Source organism: Pezoporus wallicus, unplaced genomic scaffold, assembly GCF_028554395.1.
Source record: "Pezoporus wallicus isolate ANWC-B61680 ecotype Strahan unplaced genomic scaffold, APGP_CSIRO_Pwel_v1 contig_7892, whole genome shotgun sequence".
Classification (NCBI taxonomy): domain Eukaryota; kingdom Metazoa; phylum Chordata; class Aves; order Psittaciformes; family Psittacidae; genus Pezoporus; species Pezoporus wallicus.
In genome coordinates this window covers 154,561-173,212 of record NW_026641897.1, presented here as the reverse complement: position 1 = coordinate 173,212, position 18,652 = coordinate 154,561, and the positions used below count along the sequence as shown (strand labels likewise).

Sequence of the window (18,652 nt, the reverse complement as noted above, 5' to 3'; positions counted from 1 at the left end):
GAAAACATTTTAAAAGCCCATGGTGGGACTCCTCTTTAGGACGGCTGTTTAATAGGCAGATCAAACAGAAGCTTCAATCTCACTTCTGCCATCTCAAATTCAAAGTAAAGCACTGGAGAGCTTAGCAAAGCTGTCAAAGGATGGGAAGTGATGCTATGGGACTTGTGGAGGCTAGCTTACTGCAGGAAGGAATTGCACACCTTTTCTATTCCCTCATAATGTAGTATGTAATAAAAGGTAGTAACAACTTTTTTAATTCCTCTATTTTTTTAGGGTACTAGAAATATCTTCTGGTGTAGAGATTACCACTCTGGGTTTCCCAACTCTGGTGGTGCCATCTCGCTTCCTTGTGCTTTCCTAAGTGTTGATCTCACTTAAAAGCTCAGAGTAGTTGGTTGCTGGATAACAGACAAGCTCATAAAAGCAGGAGCCATTGAGACTGCCTGTGTTTCCAACAAGAAAACCATAGTCACTGGATAGAGTGACTCTGAGTTGAACGAACCAAATCTCACCTTGCTTTGCCAACGCTTAAGGGTCTTACCAGAAGTCATCCACCCACTACACTAATGGGAAACGCCGTGTATGGCTAAGGCCTGGGGTCTCATATAAGCTCTTTACCCAGCCCCTTGTGTGGCAGCACTGGGGATGAGACAGAACTAAGCCAAAGGAAATGGTGCTGGGGGCTGATGGGGAGGGAAGGAGAGAAGAGGGGCAGACGGGACCACGGAGGAGCAGAAACAAGTTAGAGCTTTCTCTTGAGCTTGCGCCCGGCCCCACCACCGCCGCTGCGCTCCCGCTTCTCCTTGCGGACACAGAAGTATTTGGTGACGCGCTTGCGGCACTGCTCGCACCGCACAGCACAGCACCAGTGGAACTTGCAGTTGCAGCTCGACACCATCTCAGCTCGCCTCTCCTCCACCGCCAGCCCGCAGTCCCCACACAGCCGCCGGCAGCTCCGCTTCTCCCACTTGCTGAGCGCCTTGCCCCGCTTCAGGCACTCCCTGCCCTCCGTGCCCAGCAGCCCCAGCGTCTTGTTCTCCAGGCAGTAGTCAGGAGAGTCTTCCAAATGGACCAGTTCCTTCTTGGAGATGGAGCTGAAGGTCTCGGCGATGGCACCCCGGCTGGCAGCACTGTTTCCTGCACCTTGCAGCAAGTCCACCTTTAGGGCTTTGTGGTACCTCTCCTTGAGGTAAGTGCCCACCTCCCGAAACTCAGGCAGCTGCAGCCAGCAGGTCTGGGTGGTGCAGCTCCCTGACACACCATGGCACTTGCAAGTCCGCTTCATGGTCCCTTTCACAGCCTACAGGGTGAGGGAGAGAAAGGGGATTCAGGAAAAAGCCCACAGGGGTCATTTCATACAGCAGTACATGGAGAAACATGGTTCCAGGCCCTTCAGGACTGGTTTGCCATTGACTCTCCCTGCACAGTGGTCCTGCCCAGGGGTTGTTGGCTTAAAGCTCACAGATTTGCTTCTCCATGGTACTCCTCTACTTGAACAGGGAGAAAGAGGGCAGCAGGAAGCCATTAACAGTGTAATCACGGAAGGTTTGCTATCTTACAACAAGCACTACCCATCACGTCAGCACTGCTGCCATCTCCTTCTCCTTGACAGGGTGGTTGTTTCTTCTGGACATGTGCTTTCAGCCGCAGCAAGTTGTGACTGTGCACAGTGAATGGCCAGAGTCAATCTGGTGTGCACTCTCAGGTCTGGGGGTAGAGAGGGGCTCACCTTTCTACCCGCCTCATTGTTATGCAGGTTCATAGCAGCTCTGGCATCTTGTCCAGTCTCCAGGGCATCCACAAACTGCTTGGAAATGGCTTCCCCAAAGCCCACGTTATCGCTGCAGCCTCCCCACAGCCAGCCTTGGCCCCCTAGGAAAGATGAGATGAGTGACGTTAGGGAGCCAGCCCCTCGCCTACCTGGCTTGTGGCTCTGAGGATGAGAAAGGGTCTCAGAAGTGATGGGAGGGAATGGAGGCTGTGGGGCAAATCCAGCCTTTTGCCTCTTGATACTCCCCAACTCCCTCCCCTTCAGCTCATGCATTTCTGTTGAAGCCTGGATAGTAGGATAGGACATTGCCTGCATGAGGCAATGTCCTGTGTGACAAACTCAGGAATTTCCAGGCTTTCTATGGAGCAGGATTCAGAAGCTGTTCATTATCATGCGTTAGCAGCTATATTGATAAAGCTTTGGGTCTTCATCAGCTTCCCTCAAACCCTGACTTGAGCTGGTTCAGTTTGACTTGCAGGGACACCGTCTTGCTAACATGGATTAGCAAACTGATGGAGTCATCCTGGTCAGAAAGAACAGATTCCCCTCTGCTAGCAAACCCCTGCCTGGCACACACATATCGAGGAGGCCCTCTTTTTGGTACACCCAGAATCCTGATGATCAGGCCTCAGAAGGGTCTGATTTTCCAATTATCATAAAGAAGCAAAGGAATCAGCACACAACTGGGAAACTGCATAGCAAGATGCGGAGGGTACTTCTCCTAACTGTGTGGGAGCTTGGTAACAGCTCAGCTGACTGGGAACATGTCATGCAATTTGCTTCTTTTCCTCCTAGAGAAGAATGCCACATCCTTTGTGAAGATTTGAGATCTGGAGCATTCTGACTGTAACACGCCTTGGAGTTGTGGTTTAATGGCCTTGAGTCTCTCTTGAAAGGCCTGGCCCTTGCCCGGGCTTCACCAGAGCATGGAGGTCCCCTCTCTCATGGGAGGCAGGTAATTACAGTGGATAATGAAGTCCAAATCAAGTGCTTGGGACCAAAGGAAGAATGCAAACCCTTCACCAACTTGGATTCAGCGCAACAGCATTTAGAATTGAATCACAGTTTCGGACAAACCCAAATGTTTTCTTTACTTCCCAAGGTTTTCAGTTTATAGTGGAAAATTTTCATAAAAACAGCTGTTTCGGAGCAAGGAAGTGTAGCATGACTAACTCAGTTTTCCAGAAGAGATAAAATTTGGTGTGTCATTGCTCTGCTAGAGATGGGCTATGCCACATCTCAGACACCTAAGCACCAGTGGCTATTTTAAAACTATTAGCCAATAAAGCAACTTGTTAAATACTGGATATTCCAGGGGAGTTTGTCATAAACTGACACATACTAACTCTGGTGCTGCTGTGTGAAGCAAAGCTTTTAAAGGATTTGGTAATTTGACATTAGACATCTTTCATTTCAAAACAAAAGACTGAAATGTCAATGTTTTCCATGAAAGCTGAGCCAAGAGCTGGAACAGTGCAGCTGGGGGTTCTCTACACAGGATTCCTTAGTGGCTGCAGGCCTGGGTACCACTGCGATGGGAACAGGATTAAAGGCTGTGTGCTACCACAGCGGTTCTCCTGGCTATGCTCTCGTGTGCCTGCCATGCTGGCAAACATTGGAGGGCTTTATGAATGCCACCCTGCTTTACCTCCTGGTAAGTGTGCTCTGGAGCCACCCTGGTCTTGCTGACCCTGGGAGTCCTGAGGTACCTGGTCAGAACTGCTCTAACCAGACCTGCCATTTAGATGCACGACATCAGATCCTCTCCTCTGCCTTATGGTACAGTCATTCCCTCCAGCAGCTTAAACAGAGTTGTTCTTAATTTGAACCAGGAAAACTGCCACCCCATTCTGCTTTCATGCTCATTTAGAAAGTAATGGAAAACATCAAGGGCTTGGCCTCAGCTGGTGTAAACTGGAGGTGGCCCCATTAGCTTCCACAGAGCTACTTTGGTTTGAGCCAGGCAAAGCTCTGCTCTGGGTACTACTTCCGGGTGCAGGGACCAGGAAGAGGAGTTGTTTGTTTCTGAAGGCCTCAGTAGAGGAGAGAAGAGCTGTCTCTGCTGCCAGGGATGTGAAGAGGGATGGCCGCTGGCCTCTCCTTACCCAGCTGTCCATTGCGGGAGTCGTCACAGCCACAGTTGTCAAAGTCCCCCAGGCTGCAGTTCCGGGTCAGCGTGTACATGACGCCTGCGGAGCTGATGGCATGGACAAAAGCGGTCTCCCGGTTTGCTGCCAAATGGGAATACAAGGGGAGCAGATTCCACAATGAGACCAGTGTTGGAAATGACTCCTGCCATGCAGGAGACAGTGTAGGAAGAGACCTGCAATGGGCAGGGCTTTCTGGAGTGGAGAAGAAGCCCTACGTGTCAGATCAGCTTTGTTTTGGCTTGAACTGCACAAAGACAGAAGTTCCCAAATCCAAACCAGAATGACTCGTGCCATTTCCAAGAGTGCAGATAAATTTAGCACTTGGCTCTCCCTGTGGGAGCTCGGCGGTAGCGATACAGCACAGCCAGCCAAATGTCCCCATATCTCACTAACACACTCCAGAGGGAAAGTGGCCTTCTCCAAGGATCAAACAGCTCCTTCCCCACAGCCCTCTTGAGTCTTCCCTTCTGCTGGACACTGTGCAGGGCTCAGAGCAGTGACCATACACCTACCCACCAGGATCAGTGCAGCAATCACCTGACTTCGCTGAGCCCTTGGCTCTCATTTAATACCTGCAAGGCCTGCATCTGAGCAGATAACTTTGATCCCAGTCCCTGAGCATTACCTTGTGCTGTAATTGCCTCCGCAAGACCCCACTCTAAAACCCCTCTCCACCTCTGCCTGGGGCCCTGGTCCCTTGTCTGCTGCCGGTCCCTCCACACCAGGCCTGTCTCTTGTACAGCACCCCTGGGCATTCCCAGGACAAGCATATCGCAGGTGGGGACGGGGAAGAAAAGGAGGCACTTGAGAGGGGTCCCCCCGGCCCTAACCTGCAGCGGGAGGGGGGGGGTGGGTGCCGGTAGTGGTATCCACTGCAGTCCTTACCGCTGCGCAGCCCGCCGTGGCTGGAGAGCTGCAGTGCTCTCTCGGGGCAGTTCCAGCGGTCCCAGGCGAACTGGAACTTGCACTCCTCGATGCCGCTCTGCGCCCCGGCCGCCACACTGCTGGAGTAGATGAGGTAGGCCTAGGAGCACAGCAGCGGGTCAGGAGGGGAATGGTGTGTGCCCTGCGCAGCTCCCCTAACAATGGGGCAAAACCTCAGGTGTTTGAGTGTCAAAATCGTCTGGGTGCATCGGCCAGCATGCAGAGATAAGCCCCGTGGGTGACAGGATGGGAATGTCCCCAGGCTACTCTTAGGACAGTCACTCAGCAGCTCTAGTTTCCATCACACACAGTGCAAAGCTGGTGTAGCCCCAGCCCCAGCGGTGGGGCTGATGCAGGCGTAACTTTCCTGCCTTGTGCTGCATATTATGGGTCCTGCTGCTTTGGGGTCTAGATGGATGGTGAAGCACAGTGCAAAACAAGAGGCAGAACATGGCCCCAGGCTCCCCAGGAGGCTGGCTTTCAATTGAAAATTACTTGCATGCCATTTTGCAGAGACAAGATGAACAGAGCTGAGGTCTCCAGGCTTGGCTCCCTGGAGAGCACTAACAGCAGCGAATGCATTTTGTGCTGTGCTGGGTCAGAGCCTGAGTCTCCTGAGGAGAAGGCTGAGCCAGGTTAGGAGGTGTGCCAGACAGCCCTGCCATGGGGAACCTTTTATCTCCCCAGTGTGAGAGGAAGCAGAGCCTTCTCCTCAGAGACCACGGAGCCCCAGGCCAGCCACTGCCGCAACCTGCCCTCTCCGTCACGGGAGACCCAGGGGAACAGAGGGTGCTCTGAGGCAAGGTCACTCCACTGCAGCATTAAGACCTGTAGAAAGAACCAGATGGGCTTGGAGGTGTTCCTGGAGAACAGCCAGAACAAAAATGGGGCGAATTTTACAATGGGTCCTGGCTAGGAAAAGAAGCCTCTGAAAGAGGGGTACAAGGAGGCATGGGGTCAGAAACACTGAACAAGGTCCTGGCAATTCCAGCTGTGTTCCTTGGGGAGGTGTGTTCTGCAAGGCCTATAGAAAGTACCTTTCCAGCTCAATGAAGGTGGGTTCTGATGCTAACCTGATCATCAGGAGGCAATAGATGGCAAGTGACACCCTCAGCTGGTGCCAACAGACAAACTCCAAAATCTGGCCCCAACCAGCTTAAAAGTACCTTTGGTTGGGGAGCCCAAGGAATTGCAGCTTGTAGCAGGTCACTCCTGATGCTCCTGTCCTGCTGCTGGCAACATGGGGGTGAGGGGAGCTCTGGCTAAGGCTGCGTGGAGAGAAGTGGGAAGGAGCAGCCCCTCCCTCCCTGGGTTTAGTGGAATCAGCGACAGAGATCAAAGGGTTTTCTCTTACCTTGGGGCCCGTCATCAGGAAATTATTCACTGACCTGGAAGACAGAGACGGTGTCAGAGGGAGGGGGTGATGGTGGAGGGGCCTGGGGAATGCCTGGCATCCCAGGGCTCTCCTCTCACCCCCACAGCCTGCCTGTCGCCTGGCTGCAGGCACCTTTGGTCTCCCCCCTTGCTGCTCCCTGTGAGCCAGGATGCTGCTTTCTCCTTCCCCCACACCCTGCTTCTCCAACCAGGCTGCAACCCTCCCGCTGCTCCCTCCTTTTGCTTTTCTCTGCACATCTACCCTTCATGCCAATCCCTCCATTTTTCTAGTGTTTTCCTTTTCCACCAGCCTTGCTTTTTACCTTACCAAGCTGCTTCTTGGCTTAACTCAGGGTAGTGTTGCCCCCAGTGCCAGGAGCTGGACTATGCCAAGGGAAGGAGGAGGTCACACCGCTGTTCCTTCACAGTGTGTGTCCTGGCAGCATCTCTTCAGCTCACGGTCCTTTGTTTTCTTGTGGTGCCAGCACTGGCTGCCCGCACTCTCCCCTTGGAGTGGTAGCTGAGCACAAACACGCTTATCCTTCCCATCCTGCTGGGCACTGCATGGGGGGCAGTGAGGGTTCAAGGGGAAGGTGTGAGGTTCTAGCCAAAACAACTTCCTGGAGTTCCCACTGAAGGTGTGAAGGGATTATCTCCAAGGACCGCAAGGCTGGTCTTCATCACTCAGAGGCCTACAGAGCAGACCCAATGCTGGCCTGTCCAAGACTCTTCCTCCAGCAAGAAAGCCTGTTTCAGTCCAGCATTAGGACTCTATGGGGTTCAGTGACCACCACTGGGAATCCACCACTCACCATGTAGGGAGTGAGTGGGAAAAATGCTAGAGCAGGCACTGAGAGGAACCGGGCTTCTCCTTGAGATTATGTTCTGCTCCAAATGCTGGATGTCTCCCAGTGAAGGATGCCTTTCCTTTTCAGCTAGCCCTTATAGAGCCTTAACCTACATCTGTCCCTTGAGTGGAGAAGCAAGCTCAAAGCTGCAGTTGGGCTACCTGGGCTACCTTGGGCTACCTGTTTGCTGCTTTTTCTAACTCCTCTCCATTCCCTGAAAATACAGTAGCTGGGTGACCATGGCTGGATGTAGAGGAGAAAGGTGTAGGTTAGGGTAAGGCTTTTCTCCCTGTGTGTTTTCAAGTGATGCTGTCTGGAGCCACAGGTATCCCTGGTAAAGGAGAGAAAGGCACTGTCCTGTTCTGCTACAAATCCAGCATGGAGAATGTGGATGCATCCCAGCATGGCACTGAGTACAGGCAGGAGCAGGCACTGCCATCCCAGACCGGGGGACAAAATGTAGCCATGTTGCAGCCATGCCATGCACATGGGGGCAGACAAGGTGGCAGGACTGGTGCTCAGACATCAGACGCATGAGAGACTTAGAGAGGGCATTTCCCTGCCGTGGAAAACCACTCGTGTGGTTGGTGAGCCTGTTCACCTGCACTAGAACTGCCCTCAGATGTCCTCTCCGAAGTACGCCACAAAAAGGTGATCTCATTATTTCAGCTTGGTAGAAATCACAAGAAACCCAACCTTTGCTGTTGCTCACAGTTTAGTCAGAACTGAGAGAAAGTTTGCAAAGTTTTACTCTGGCAAGTCTAATTTTTTATTTTTTTTTTTTGGTGGAAATTCATCTGTATTGATGGAGCTTGCATTGGGAAATATTCCCCTGGGCCAAAACAGGAGGGAGAGGGCTGTGCCAGAGCACTGTGAGAGCAGGAGATCCTTTCCCTTTGTTCCAGGCCTGGGATTCAGACCCAGCTGCGCTCCAGCCCCCGTGGGTACTTTAGCACGAAGTCGATGGCTGTTTTGCAGAGGAATTTTCCTTTGGGAGCTGCTTCTGCATTGTACAGCTAATTAAATATTTCCTGGGACTTGGAGAGACGGCATCTGTAGCCGGGTGATTAGAGCATCGGGTGACCTGAATCACACAGGGCCATGAACCTGGGGCTATTCAGACTGTGTAAGCTCCATGGGTCCCCATCCTAACGCAACTGGGTAGCAGCATGAACAAGTCATTTTTCCATCTGGTTTCCCTCACGTCTTTTGCCTTGACCTTAAGTGCTTTGCTATGGGGACCACACTCAGGATGGTGTCAGTGTGAATCTGAGCCCCTGGTAGCAGCTGTGAGAAAGCCCTGGCAAAATGCTCCTGTATAGGCAAGATCTAGAGAACTGCAAGTCCTTTCTTATCTTGCTGTTGTGGCCAAAACAAGAGATACATCCCACCTGCTTTGCTTCCTACCCGGGTAGGAAAAGCTGAATTCACAGCATGCAAGAAGGATTTGCTTCAAACCGTTGCTGGCCTTATCTTGGATTAGGAACATCTGAGCAGTTAGAAGGGTAGCTTTAGGAGGAGGACAGTAATCCACAAATTCAGGGTTTACAGCAAACCAGGCTGTTAGCAGGTGTCAATTGACATAACTGCATTGAAGCAGAGGATCTGTTCCTCACAGGATAAACCTCAAGGTTCACAAAAAGGCCAAGTTCAGGATATGTTGGTTCATCACCTGCAGCTGAATAAATGGTACAGTAGCAATTTCCCAGCAGGATATTCTAAACTTTTTTATTAAGTCAGAGAGACAGAAGGCATTTTCACTGAGCTCTCTGATCAATGGGCAGGCACGCTGCTGAGCAGGTTTGTAGGACTTAGACAAGTAAAGGATTAATTTAGACTGGTACACCTGACCCCCCACATTTAACTCCTGCAGCTGCAAGTGGGTTTGGGAGAAGGGGAGACGGGACTGTTGTATGGCTGGAGGCTAGCTGAAATTCTTCATTTTTACACTGAGAGGGAAGGAAAGATAATAACAGAAACAAAATCTGTGCTCTTTGTCTTTGCTCATATGATCTAGCTAAGCAAAATGCGTATCTCTTTTGGATATAGTCTCCAACAAGGGCAGGGAGTAATTAAGCCACAGATGTAGTGCAAAACTGCTAATGCTACTAGAGTCATCCCTGTGCTACAAATAGGAATCACTATGAAAATTAATCTCTCTTCATTTTTGTCTCTGTAGTGTGATTTTTATTATTTCTACTAATTTTCCATACCACTGTAAAGTGGAATGTAACGCTAAAAACTAACCAGTTAGGTGCATCCACAGCAGGTGTAAACCAGCCCCCATGACTTCAGTGTCACCACACTGATTTAAAACTTTCTGAAATCACACACTTCAAAGGAACCATTTGACATTATTTCCCTTATCTAAGAAAGCTCACAGGGTTTTAGATATCTGAACCTCTTTCCCTCTACCTTCAAACTCCAGCACAGTGCTACGGGACTGAAGTGGAGCAGAGACAGCCATCAGAAGGTAGAGAGAGGAGTCCCACCGAGTTCTTCAGCCCTATTCCCAGCCCATGCAGAGCCCTGGGAAGGGCACGCTCCTTCCCTCACTGCAACTCCATGCATCCAAGTAAAAGACAAATCTAGGGCAAGTGATTTTCTCTGCATCTGCTATTAGGAAATTGTCTCAAAGCTAATTAATATATATAACAGGAGTTCTCTATTGCAATTTTATTGAACCCGAAAACAAATAACCCTGCCAAGCAGCTGTCCCATTATATTTTACACATATCTGATGCTAATAAGTCTCTGATAATTTCTGCTCAGTTGCAACTTTAAGCAATAACACCACCTCCCTCCTCACTTTAATATGCCCCAAGAGCCTTACGAAACCTCCTGTTAAAGTATTTGATAACTTATCAGCTGCTCATGCTACTGTGCTGCTGGCTCAGCCCTTCAGAAAATTATAAAGCTGTATTTACACTAATGACACTACTGTAAATACAGAAAATGGATATAATTTTGCTTTGGATCTGGGTTTCATTCTCAAGTACTGCTCCGCTAAGTTGCTAGAAAACCAGTGACACCGAAAACTAAAGGCAATGGCACAGATGAAATGTAAAAAACATTCAGAAACGAGCTGCTGTTAGAGATTGATACATTATTCCCATGGGATAGAACAGGCAGCAACTCAGTAGCATTTGGAGCCTTACTTTTTTATTCTATTTCATTTCTCCTATTCTATTTCTTTTTAGGTTCCTAAATGCAACCCTGACATTTTGCTCATCTAGGAACACATTGACCATTCAACCTAGCTAACACGGTAGAGTCTAATCCATGCTCACAGAAGGGAAGTGGCCACATATATACATATAAACCATTACTGTTGAACTATATTGTCCCCCACTCCCAATTCTCGCAATTAAATCATAGGAAGAAACTATCTTCTTGTGTTTCAAACTTCTGGATCAGATAAAGAAGACCAGCAAAAACTGCAAGCAGATTATTGTATGATTCCCATGAACCTTGCTTTTTTTTCTCCTCAAGATCTAAGGGACGGGATCTCTAATATGATAGTTTTGAATAAAGTTTGCAATTTTACTTTCTCTTAGGAAATCATGACCTATGAGCCCCAAGCAGAGAGAAACAGGGCTTTCTTGATAGATATAAACTTTCCTCTTAGATAAAAACTTCTGAAAGGCAGACAGTGAATTCAGACATCCAATTTCCATTGAAAATGCCTGGGATTTCTGTATTTAAGTCTACTTTGTGCTCTGAAATTTCTCCCCTTTGAACTGTTTCTTTAAAAGGTTGATTTTAAAAAAATTTTTATGTATTCTAAACCTGTTCATATTGAGGAAAGCAAGACACAGACAGCAGAAAGATAAAGATATAATCAGAATGAGTTCTTGCCTATCTCTGCATAAAGTACATATTCCTCTTTTTTCCAGAAGGGAGATTCATCTGGAGTTTGCTGCTGTATAATATTTGGACATATACAAATTGACACACATTCTTTTAATGAAGGGAGTAGAAAATCTCTGCAAGAACATAAATTTCCCTCCCAGCCTAACAGGAGCAAGTTCCCATTTACTCCTGAGTTTCTCTCTCTGTAAGTTTGTTTTCTCCATCCATGGTAATAACCCTGGAGATCTGCTATGAGGGAAGCAGGGGATTTTGGTAATTGAACGGGAGAAGACTTTCCTTGCTGTTAGCGATGAGTTTGTTACCTGCAAAGCAAGATTCCCTAGGGCATCACAGAAATGGAGAATAAATTCAGTAAAATTTACTGCTGCTCAGTAAAAACCACAAAGGAAAAAACACCTACAGAGGCAGATCAGTTTAGTCCATCTGGGTATGGTATAAATACACCCTGCAAGGAATGACAGGAGATTTGATGCAGCTGTAATGCCTTTCTGCTTGCCCTTATAAAACAAATCTAAAACCATCTTTAGGACAGATCAGGATGCCCACAGGAGATCACTGCAGGTTTGCAGACAGGGGAGCTGGTCTGACAGGACCCAGGTAGATGGGAACCAAGCTTTAGCAATCTCCACAGCAAAAGCTTCTCCCCAGGAAATCCTAATACGTGCATTTCAGACATGTGTAATCCTGACCCTGTGCCTGCCAAGGAGCCTGGGTCTCGGGCTGCTCATCCGGAATGATGCTCCTGCAGATCTAACTCACCCCTGCTGGCTCTGAGCTCTTAATCAGGGACTGTCTTATTTGGGGAGCATGGGAGAAGCCCCACTTGATTTGATTAAGACCAGAGACAAGCTGACTGTGAGTCTTTGGAGAAACAGAAATCCCTGGCTTTCCCATTTGGTTATCTTCCCAGTTGGAAGTGAGGGACCAGATCCTCTGCTTCCACTCTCCCCTACTCTGTTCTACTGTGGCTCAGGATTTGGCCCATATAGTTATTGCTGGGAGGTGTGGGGGAAAACTAGATCTAACCTCTCTGCCAACGAGCGTGTTGGGACTTAGTTAAATATCTGGTCCCATTAAAGACTAGAACGGAGGTAAGTGGGAAAGGGGACATTTAGGAAGGTGAAGAAGAATTTCCTTAGGTGTCCAGGTAGAGCACCTGCCTGTGATACAGACTGAGGTGCTCTCGATACTCACCAGGCACAGCAGGATTGGAAGAAGGGAGTGAGGAAGAAGATGCCCAGATAAGGGTCCATGTGAAATATAAAATCCAAATAAAAAGAGAGAAAGATCCTAAAAAACCTTGGGTGCCACCAGAGGAAAAAGAAAATAAAAAAAAAAGGAAACACAACAGAATTAGGGAAGGGATGGAGCTATTTTCCACCCGGCTGTCCTAGTGTGATGAAGAGGCGTATGCCTCCTGAATCCCAAGTTCTGCGAAGGGTAACCAATCCTAAAGTAAGAGCTAAAGGGGGTTGGTGAAATGGAGCCGCAGAACTTCCTAAGAAGAGATTATCTACTTAATTAAAGATTTTTTTTTTTCCCTAAGTCCTTCAGCCAATCAGGACTCAAGTGCCAGAGAGAGATTGAACTGATGAAAAGAACACCCCAGGTTCCTCGAAGACAAATGCACCACGAAAGGGATAAGAGGGAGGGAAAAGGGGAAAACAAAAAAATAAAGAAAGAAAGGGAAAAAGAGAGAGAGAGGGATAACGAAAGAGACAGCAAATCCCTTAAATAATCACTGGATTCAATCTCCACCACACTGCCCTGCCTCTCCATCCCCTGCAATGGCAACTGGAAGGGCTGCTTTCAGCGTGCCCTTGCCTCCTCTTGACATCGCTGGGTGTGCTGGGTGCTCTGGGGTTGTGGGCTTGGGTTTGGGCTACCTGTGCCTGCTGCTTGGAGGCCATGCAGTGAGCCTCAGGGAGATAGCTGGGAAACAGATACATGAGCATCATCTCTGCCTCAGTCTCCCCCAGGAATTTAAGCGAAATCAGGACCAGTTCCTAGCTCCATCCGGTCCTCCTTCATCATGGTGACCTGCTCCTTCTTCTCCACCTCCTGTTTGCAACATGCCACTCTCATTCCAGGACAAAGGCCTCTGACTAAACCTTCCCATTCTTCCTTATTTTTTGACTTTTGGGATTTCCTATGAAGTCCATGGGAGGTGGTCTTTGGTTTGGGACAGTCAGCAGTTTCTCAGTGACATCTTATTCCAGGCAAATAGCTGCTGGAGCTACTTAGAAGTGCATCCAGCCTGTGCCCCTGGCCACATAGGACATCCTAGTTACTGTCACACTGCCCACCACAGCCACTCTGACCAGCCCCAGCTCAAGAGGACCCCCTGTGCCACCCTGTCCCAGCATCATAGGAGCAACTTCTCCACACTATAGAGCTCATTTTTGTGCTGTGGACATAATCAGGTAAACCGTGGGCTAAGACCAGTCAAACTCATTTCACCTGGGGTGCAGGTGCTGGACAGAAGAGCTGGACCAGGGCAGGATTTGAAGGGGAGTGAGAGTCTGCAGTAGAGCCATCAAGCAGGGCTGGCGGGAGCTCTTGGGGCCACCTCAGGTGGATGGAAATCCCTCCTGAATTGTGCAGCTCTGGGGAGGGAAACCCGCCCAGCAGAGATCTGCTCTCAGCTAGACTTTGGCCATCCCCTGCCAGAGACCAGCTCTGCTCAAGCCATGGTGATCCAGCTGGGCACAAGCAGGGTACAGCACACAAGGAACTGCTGGCAAGATGCTACCTTTGCCCAGAGTGCTGCCCCAGAGCTTTCACCCTAGGAGTGGCTGAACAGTTTTCACGGACCTAGGTGAGGAGAAAATGCAATTACTGATCCCAGGGCCAGCTGTGCTTCCCAGCTGCATCCTACTGCAGCAAGGCTGAGGGTATTTGCAGTAAGTAAAGGTCTAGGTTGAGAAGCTGTGAGCACTTTAAAGACTAAGGTATTACGTACAATGAGGAAAAGCTTGCAGATTTATCTAATAGAAAGTAAAACACCAGAAACTGAAAGGTGAAGGAAATAAGCTTTTTATTATTTATTTATTATATGGAAATAGAATTTCAATGCTGTGACGTTCAACAGGGCTTAGTGGTTTTGGTTGGGTTAATTCAATGGTTTTGGTGGCTGTGCTCTCCCTCCCACAAGAGGCTGTCCCTGACTCAGTGTAGAGAGCAACTGTGGAGGTTGATGCTGCCTCAGGGGAGCTGAAGGGCTGCTGAGGCTGCCTGCCCTGCAGCGGCTCAGCCCCACCAGGGTGGTGCTGGTGAGGTGCAGGCGATGCTCCCATCTTGCACTTGGCATTTATTTCCTAGGACAGGAAGAAGAATTCTAGTTGTTTCTTGTAAGTCTCCAAATGCCTGCTTCAGGACTCTTGAACCAGAGTTCTTTAATTCCTCAGGTCCAGCAGCGACAGCATTTTGAATCATGCAACACTTGAGACATGTCTCAACTGACTGGAAAGGAAGAACACTATTGGGCTTACAGGGTGAACTATTTCTCTTTATTCCAAGACAAATTATGTAATGGGATTGCAAAAAAAAGAGGAAATAAATAATTGTAAGTGGGTCTAAATAAGAGGAGGAATTTACTTTTTCTTATTAGCTGTTACCAGAGGCAGCCAGGCCTTCCTCCAAGCTCAGAGCAGCAACAGCAGCACCAGGGTGTTTCACAGCCAGCAGCCCCCCCAGTCAACTTCTAATTTCAGTTAAATGCAACAGCCATATTCCTGGAAACAAGCATGTTTTTTCAAGTCAAAGGGGCTGGAGGCAAGCCTGAAACAAAACTGTCCCAGACATATTTCAAAGATTTAATTACAGCTCTCAAAGGCTGTTTAATAGGCTCTATGAGGTACTCTCTAAAGATGCAAAATTGTTTTATAATGTTCCTCAAATTTTGTTATTGTTACTGACAAAAGCTCTGTAAAGTTTCTAAAATGGCCCCAAAGAGCATTAAAATAAACTTTATGTCCAGAAAGACTGGTATATTATCACATCTGACCTGCTGGCCAATACAGATCTCTATTGACCTTTGCACTGAGTGCTATAATGCGGTTTTGACTATTTGCTCATCTCGCAGAACAGCAGACAGGGTTTGAAGACAACAGGAGGTACAGAACCTGCTGTGATCTATGGCAGTTTGTTAAAAAACCCAACCCAAAACATTAATGTAAGATGTCCAAGTTTAATTTTCAAAGAACAGGGATGATCTGAACTGTCCTTAAGGAGCTAGTACAAGTAATCACAGAAAGAGTAATGCTCCTGCTGCCTTCCACACTGGTACCAATGCTACTGATGGATATGAAAAATAAGGCTAAAGACTGGGGGTAAAAATTCCAAGTCTGGCTCAGATACCTCAAAAATTTCCTGGTGTGCCCAAATGACATATTTTTTTTGTAAGAAAAAGACAATTAGAAAGGTCGAGAAGGAACTGAAAGTATCTTATGTTAAAAGATATGTGAAAGGTACGTGATCAAATTATAGAAATGTATGTTGTCTAGGGAGCACACAGGATTCAACCCTGCAACAGCTGAAAAAGTCTCAGGAAAGTCTGGCTTCCCATTGCAGTAAGCAGATTTTCACTGACTTGACTGCAGCTTTGCCTTTAGCAAAAGCTAAATACAGCTTCAATGGTGTCTAATGCCTGTCAAAACATCCCCAAGAAAGTGTGTTATTTGCAATCCTGTACTGAACATGCCCCATGCTATTCTGGTCCTTCAGTCAAGCGGCTCCAGAAACAAAGGCAGACAACAGCTGGGAAAAGTAATAGCTTTTATTAGATCAACTGATATGCAGCGGAAGAAGCAAACATGTTTTTGAAGCATTTTGGCTCTGAAAGGACAGGAAAGGTGCCAGTGTGCCCAGAAGCTTGTCTGTTTATATTTTTTTTTTAGCTATATCAATCTGAGATTGTGCCACTAAAGACAGCATCAACACACCCCGACACAAACCTCTCCACGGCCACTTTGCTGCAAGCTTGACTTTGTAACCTTTATGTTTCCTAACGCTGCTCTCTGCATGGGTGACACATGCTGAGCAGCCTCCCTTGCGATCTGCTGTGCTTCACCAGTATTGAATGTATTCCCACACTTGCAGGTTCTCCTTACAGTTCATGCAGCAACAGCTCAGTGGATCCTTGCCGCCTGGGGTGAACTGTATAACTGGACACGTCCATCACATATCCAATAGGAAGTGCTTTCCACCAAACTGTGGGGAAAGGCTCAGATGTTTGGGCTGTTCTTCAGTTGCTGCAGAAAAGGTTATGGTGTGCACAAGAAAATTATTTACATCAGCTTCAAGGGAAAGTCAAAGGTGTCTAGAGAAACATCCTCTTTAGCCATGGTATGTAGAAGACAGCTGTGCTCTGGAGCAAGTTACCTTAAAGCACTTCAAAAGTTCCAGTTCGTCCTTAGCCTGGGCTACAACAATTCCTTTATCACATATTCTCAGTTACAGTTCTAGAGGATATTCCTTCTGAACGGTCTTGATTTACCATGGTGGTGACTTGCACAGGCTCAAGCTGTGTTAGCCATAAGAGTATTTCTTTTGACAGTCCAGAAAGCAAGTATGAGTCCAGGGCATCTTTTTCTAGCACTCACCAACCCGGCATCTGAGGGCTGCAAGAGGGAAAGGGACACAAGTGCTGAGAGGTGGAATAGCTGGGGATGAGAATCAAAGGAAAAAGGTGTGCCATTAAAGGGCAAGCAGGATCAGCTTGGAGAATTGTGAGGGTGGGTGGGGATTTGCATCTAGCTCTCCAGGAAGGTATAATTAGGATGAGCAGGACTGAGCGAGTCGAAGCACATTCCTGGCTGGCTGGCAGGGGGTGAGATAACCCTGGAGGCAAGCAGGACCATACTGAGCTCCCAAGTCTAGGAACACACCCTGGCCGCACGCCAGCCACACCTCGCTCCTGTCACTGTGCACCTCGAAGGAAAGACACACTCCCAATAGGAATAGCAGCTATGGCGCTCCCCAGCACAGCTCAGGCCACACACTACTGCTCATCCTGGGCACTGCCACCATCCTTCAGAGAGGCTCACGACACCACAGACAAGTGCAGCGTCATGGGAAGTGAATGTCACAGTCATCAATGCAGACAGCTCTGCAAGAGAAGCCTCTCCTCAGTACCCATGAGGGCTCTGCTTCTCAATGGGGGAACATGCTTGGCCTCTGCATATAAAGATTTGGGGCATGGAAAAAAGGATAAAAATAAAACCAGGCAGAGACAGCCTTCTACACTGGCCAGAAGCATTAGTATCTGGAGGAGGAAAAGGCTATGGGTCTGAGGTGTGTGGAGTCCAGTGAACCAAAAGATGAGGCAGGTAAACCAGGAAGATGTCTCAGCAGTGTGGTGTTAATAGTTGCTAGCTTGGGTCTTTGGCAGACCTGAGGAACCCAGGAAAAATCTATGCGAGAGCTGCTTAAAATGGCCCACTGTTGCACCAGAGACATGTATTTTTTTTTCCTTTCAGGCTCTCTGTGCCCTCCTCAATATTACTATTATTAGGAATATTTGGAAACAAACCCACATTTCAAATTAAAGAAAATAAATCCTTTTTATTAAGAAAACTGCCCAGTGACATGCTGTGACCCTTTTCAGCTTAAACTGCCCACAAACTCTGCAGGAGCTGTAAATAGCTCCAGCTGATTTACAACTGGATATCCTTCACCCAAGCAATTTACCTCGGCTCTAGTGCAGAGAGACTGATTGGTTTGGACTGCTTTTTGTAACACAGACAAGAGGAGGTTTAGCTCAGGGTTTTATGCAATCATGCGATCTTTCTCATCTCCAATTTGCTATGTGGTCTAATGGCCGTGCAGCGGCATACTTAGCTCTGAATTACCCTGTAATTTGTCCTCTGGTGCGCCAGCTCGCTTTTTTGAAGCCGGCAGATGGTGCTCCCGGCTCAGCCTGCAGCCAGGCTGTGGCTCAGCGCTGCTGCTGCTGAAGAGCATCCTTGGATCAAAGAGATGCAGGCCAATGCTCCTGTGCTGGGCATTGCCATGTACAGTGCAGACAACAGGTTCTGCAGGGAATCTGGGCTTAAAATATCTCCTCTTCTCCTTCCTGTTTCTCCAGACTGAGCACCCTGAGGCCTCTCCATGGGTTAAGTCCAAAAATGGTCATGAATGGTTCAGCATTCACAGCAGTGGTACAGAGCTGCTGGTGGCTCTACCCAGGGGCGGAGGGCAGCAGTGCCCTTATGTGAGATGTCCTTGTGGACCTGGTTGTCCAGTGTGCCACTCCTGTGCTGCGGCACACTTGCCCATGGGCCAGCTGCTGTGGCAGCCCATCAGTCTTCTGCTGACACCTGGCCTTAGCTTGGGAAGGATCAGGTGCTCGTCGGCTCTCAGTGGGGAGATGGATGTAAAGCCATCAGCAGTATGCACAGAACTGGATCCACACTTTTTCACTGGTGTGTCCCCTAACACATCCTAGGGCAAATCCCAGGGTCAGGGATCTGAAAATCTGGCTCAGTTCTGTGCCCTAAAACAGCAGTAAATCCAGTAAGGTCTTTCCTCTGCCTACAGATGACTAACGTGAGTAACCTTTGGCATTTACCCGGAATGAGTCAGGCCTGCAAAATCATGAGACTGGCTTGAAAATAATACACAGTGGGAGCTATTTAAGGTACTCTTGGGGCTTGTTTCCTCTGGAATCGGCAGGGCTGGGAACATGCTGTTCTCTGGCATGAAAGGCAAGC

The 18,652-nt window shown here is 48.4% G+C and overlaps 1 protein-coding gene across 1 annotated transcript; it reads right to left on the bottom strand.

Moving 5' to 3' along the window:
* Window positions 1–679: 679 nt before the first annotated feature.
* Window positions 680–12,193, bottom strand: WNT8B (Wnt family member 8B). The gene is made up of 6 exons (XM_057425743.1): window positions 12,135–12,193; window positions 6,200–6,233; window positions 4,807–4,945; window positions 3,877–4,002; window positions 1,730–1,872; window positions 680–1,300 (listed from the first exon to the last, which is right to left on the bottom strand). The coding sequence occupies exons 1-6, from the start codon at window positions 12,191–12,193 to the stop codon at window positions 743–745; spliced, it is 1,059 nt and encodes a 352-aa protein (XP_057281726.1). The 3' UTR covers window positions 680–742.
* Window positions 12,194–18,652: the final 6,459 nt, after the last annotated feature.

Excerpts from the sequence above, each read along its gene's own strand:
- WNT8B (XM_057425743.1), bottom strand. The coding sequence starts at position 12,193 with ATGGACCCTTATCTGGGCATCTTCTTCCTCACTCCCTTCTTCCAATCC. Across the intron at positions 6,234-12,134 it reads TTCCAATCCTGCTGTGCCTG|GTCAGTGAATAATTTCCTGA; the intron begins GTGAGTATCGAG and ends TCTGTCTTCCAG. Across the intron at positions 4,946-6,199 it reads TCCTGATGACGGGCCCCAAG|GCCTACCTCATCTACTCCAG; the intron begins GTAAGAGAAAAC and ends CTGTGCTCCTAG.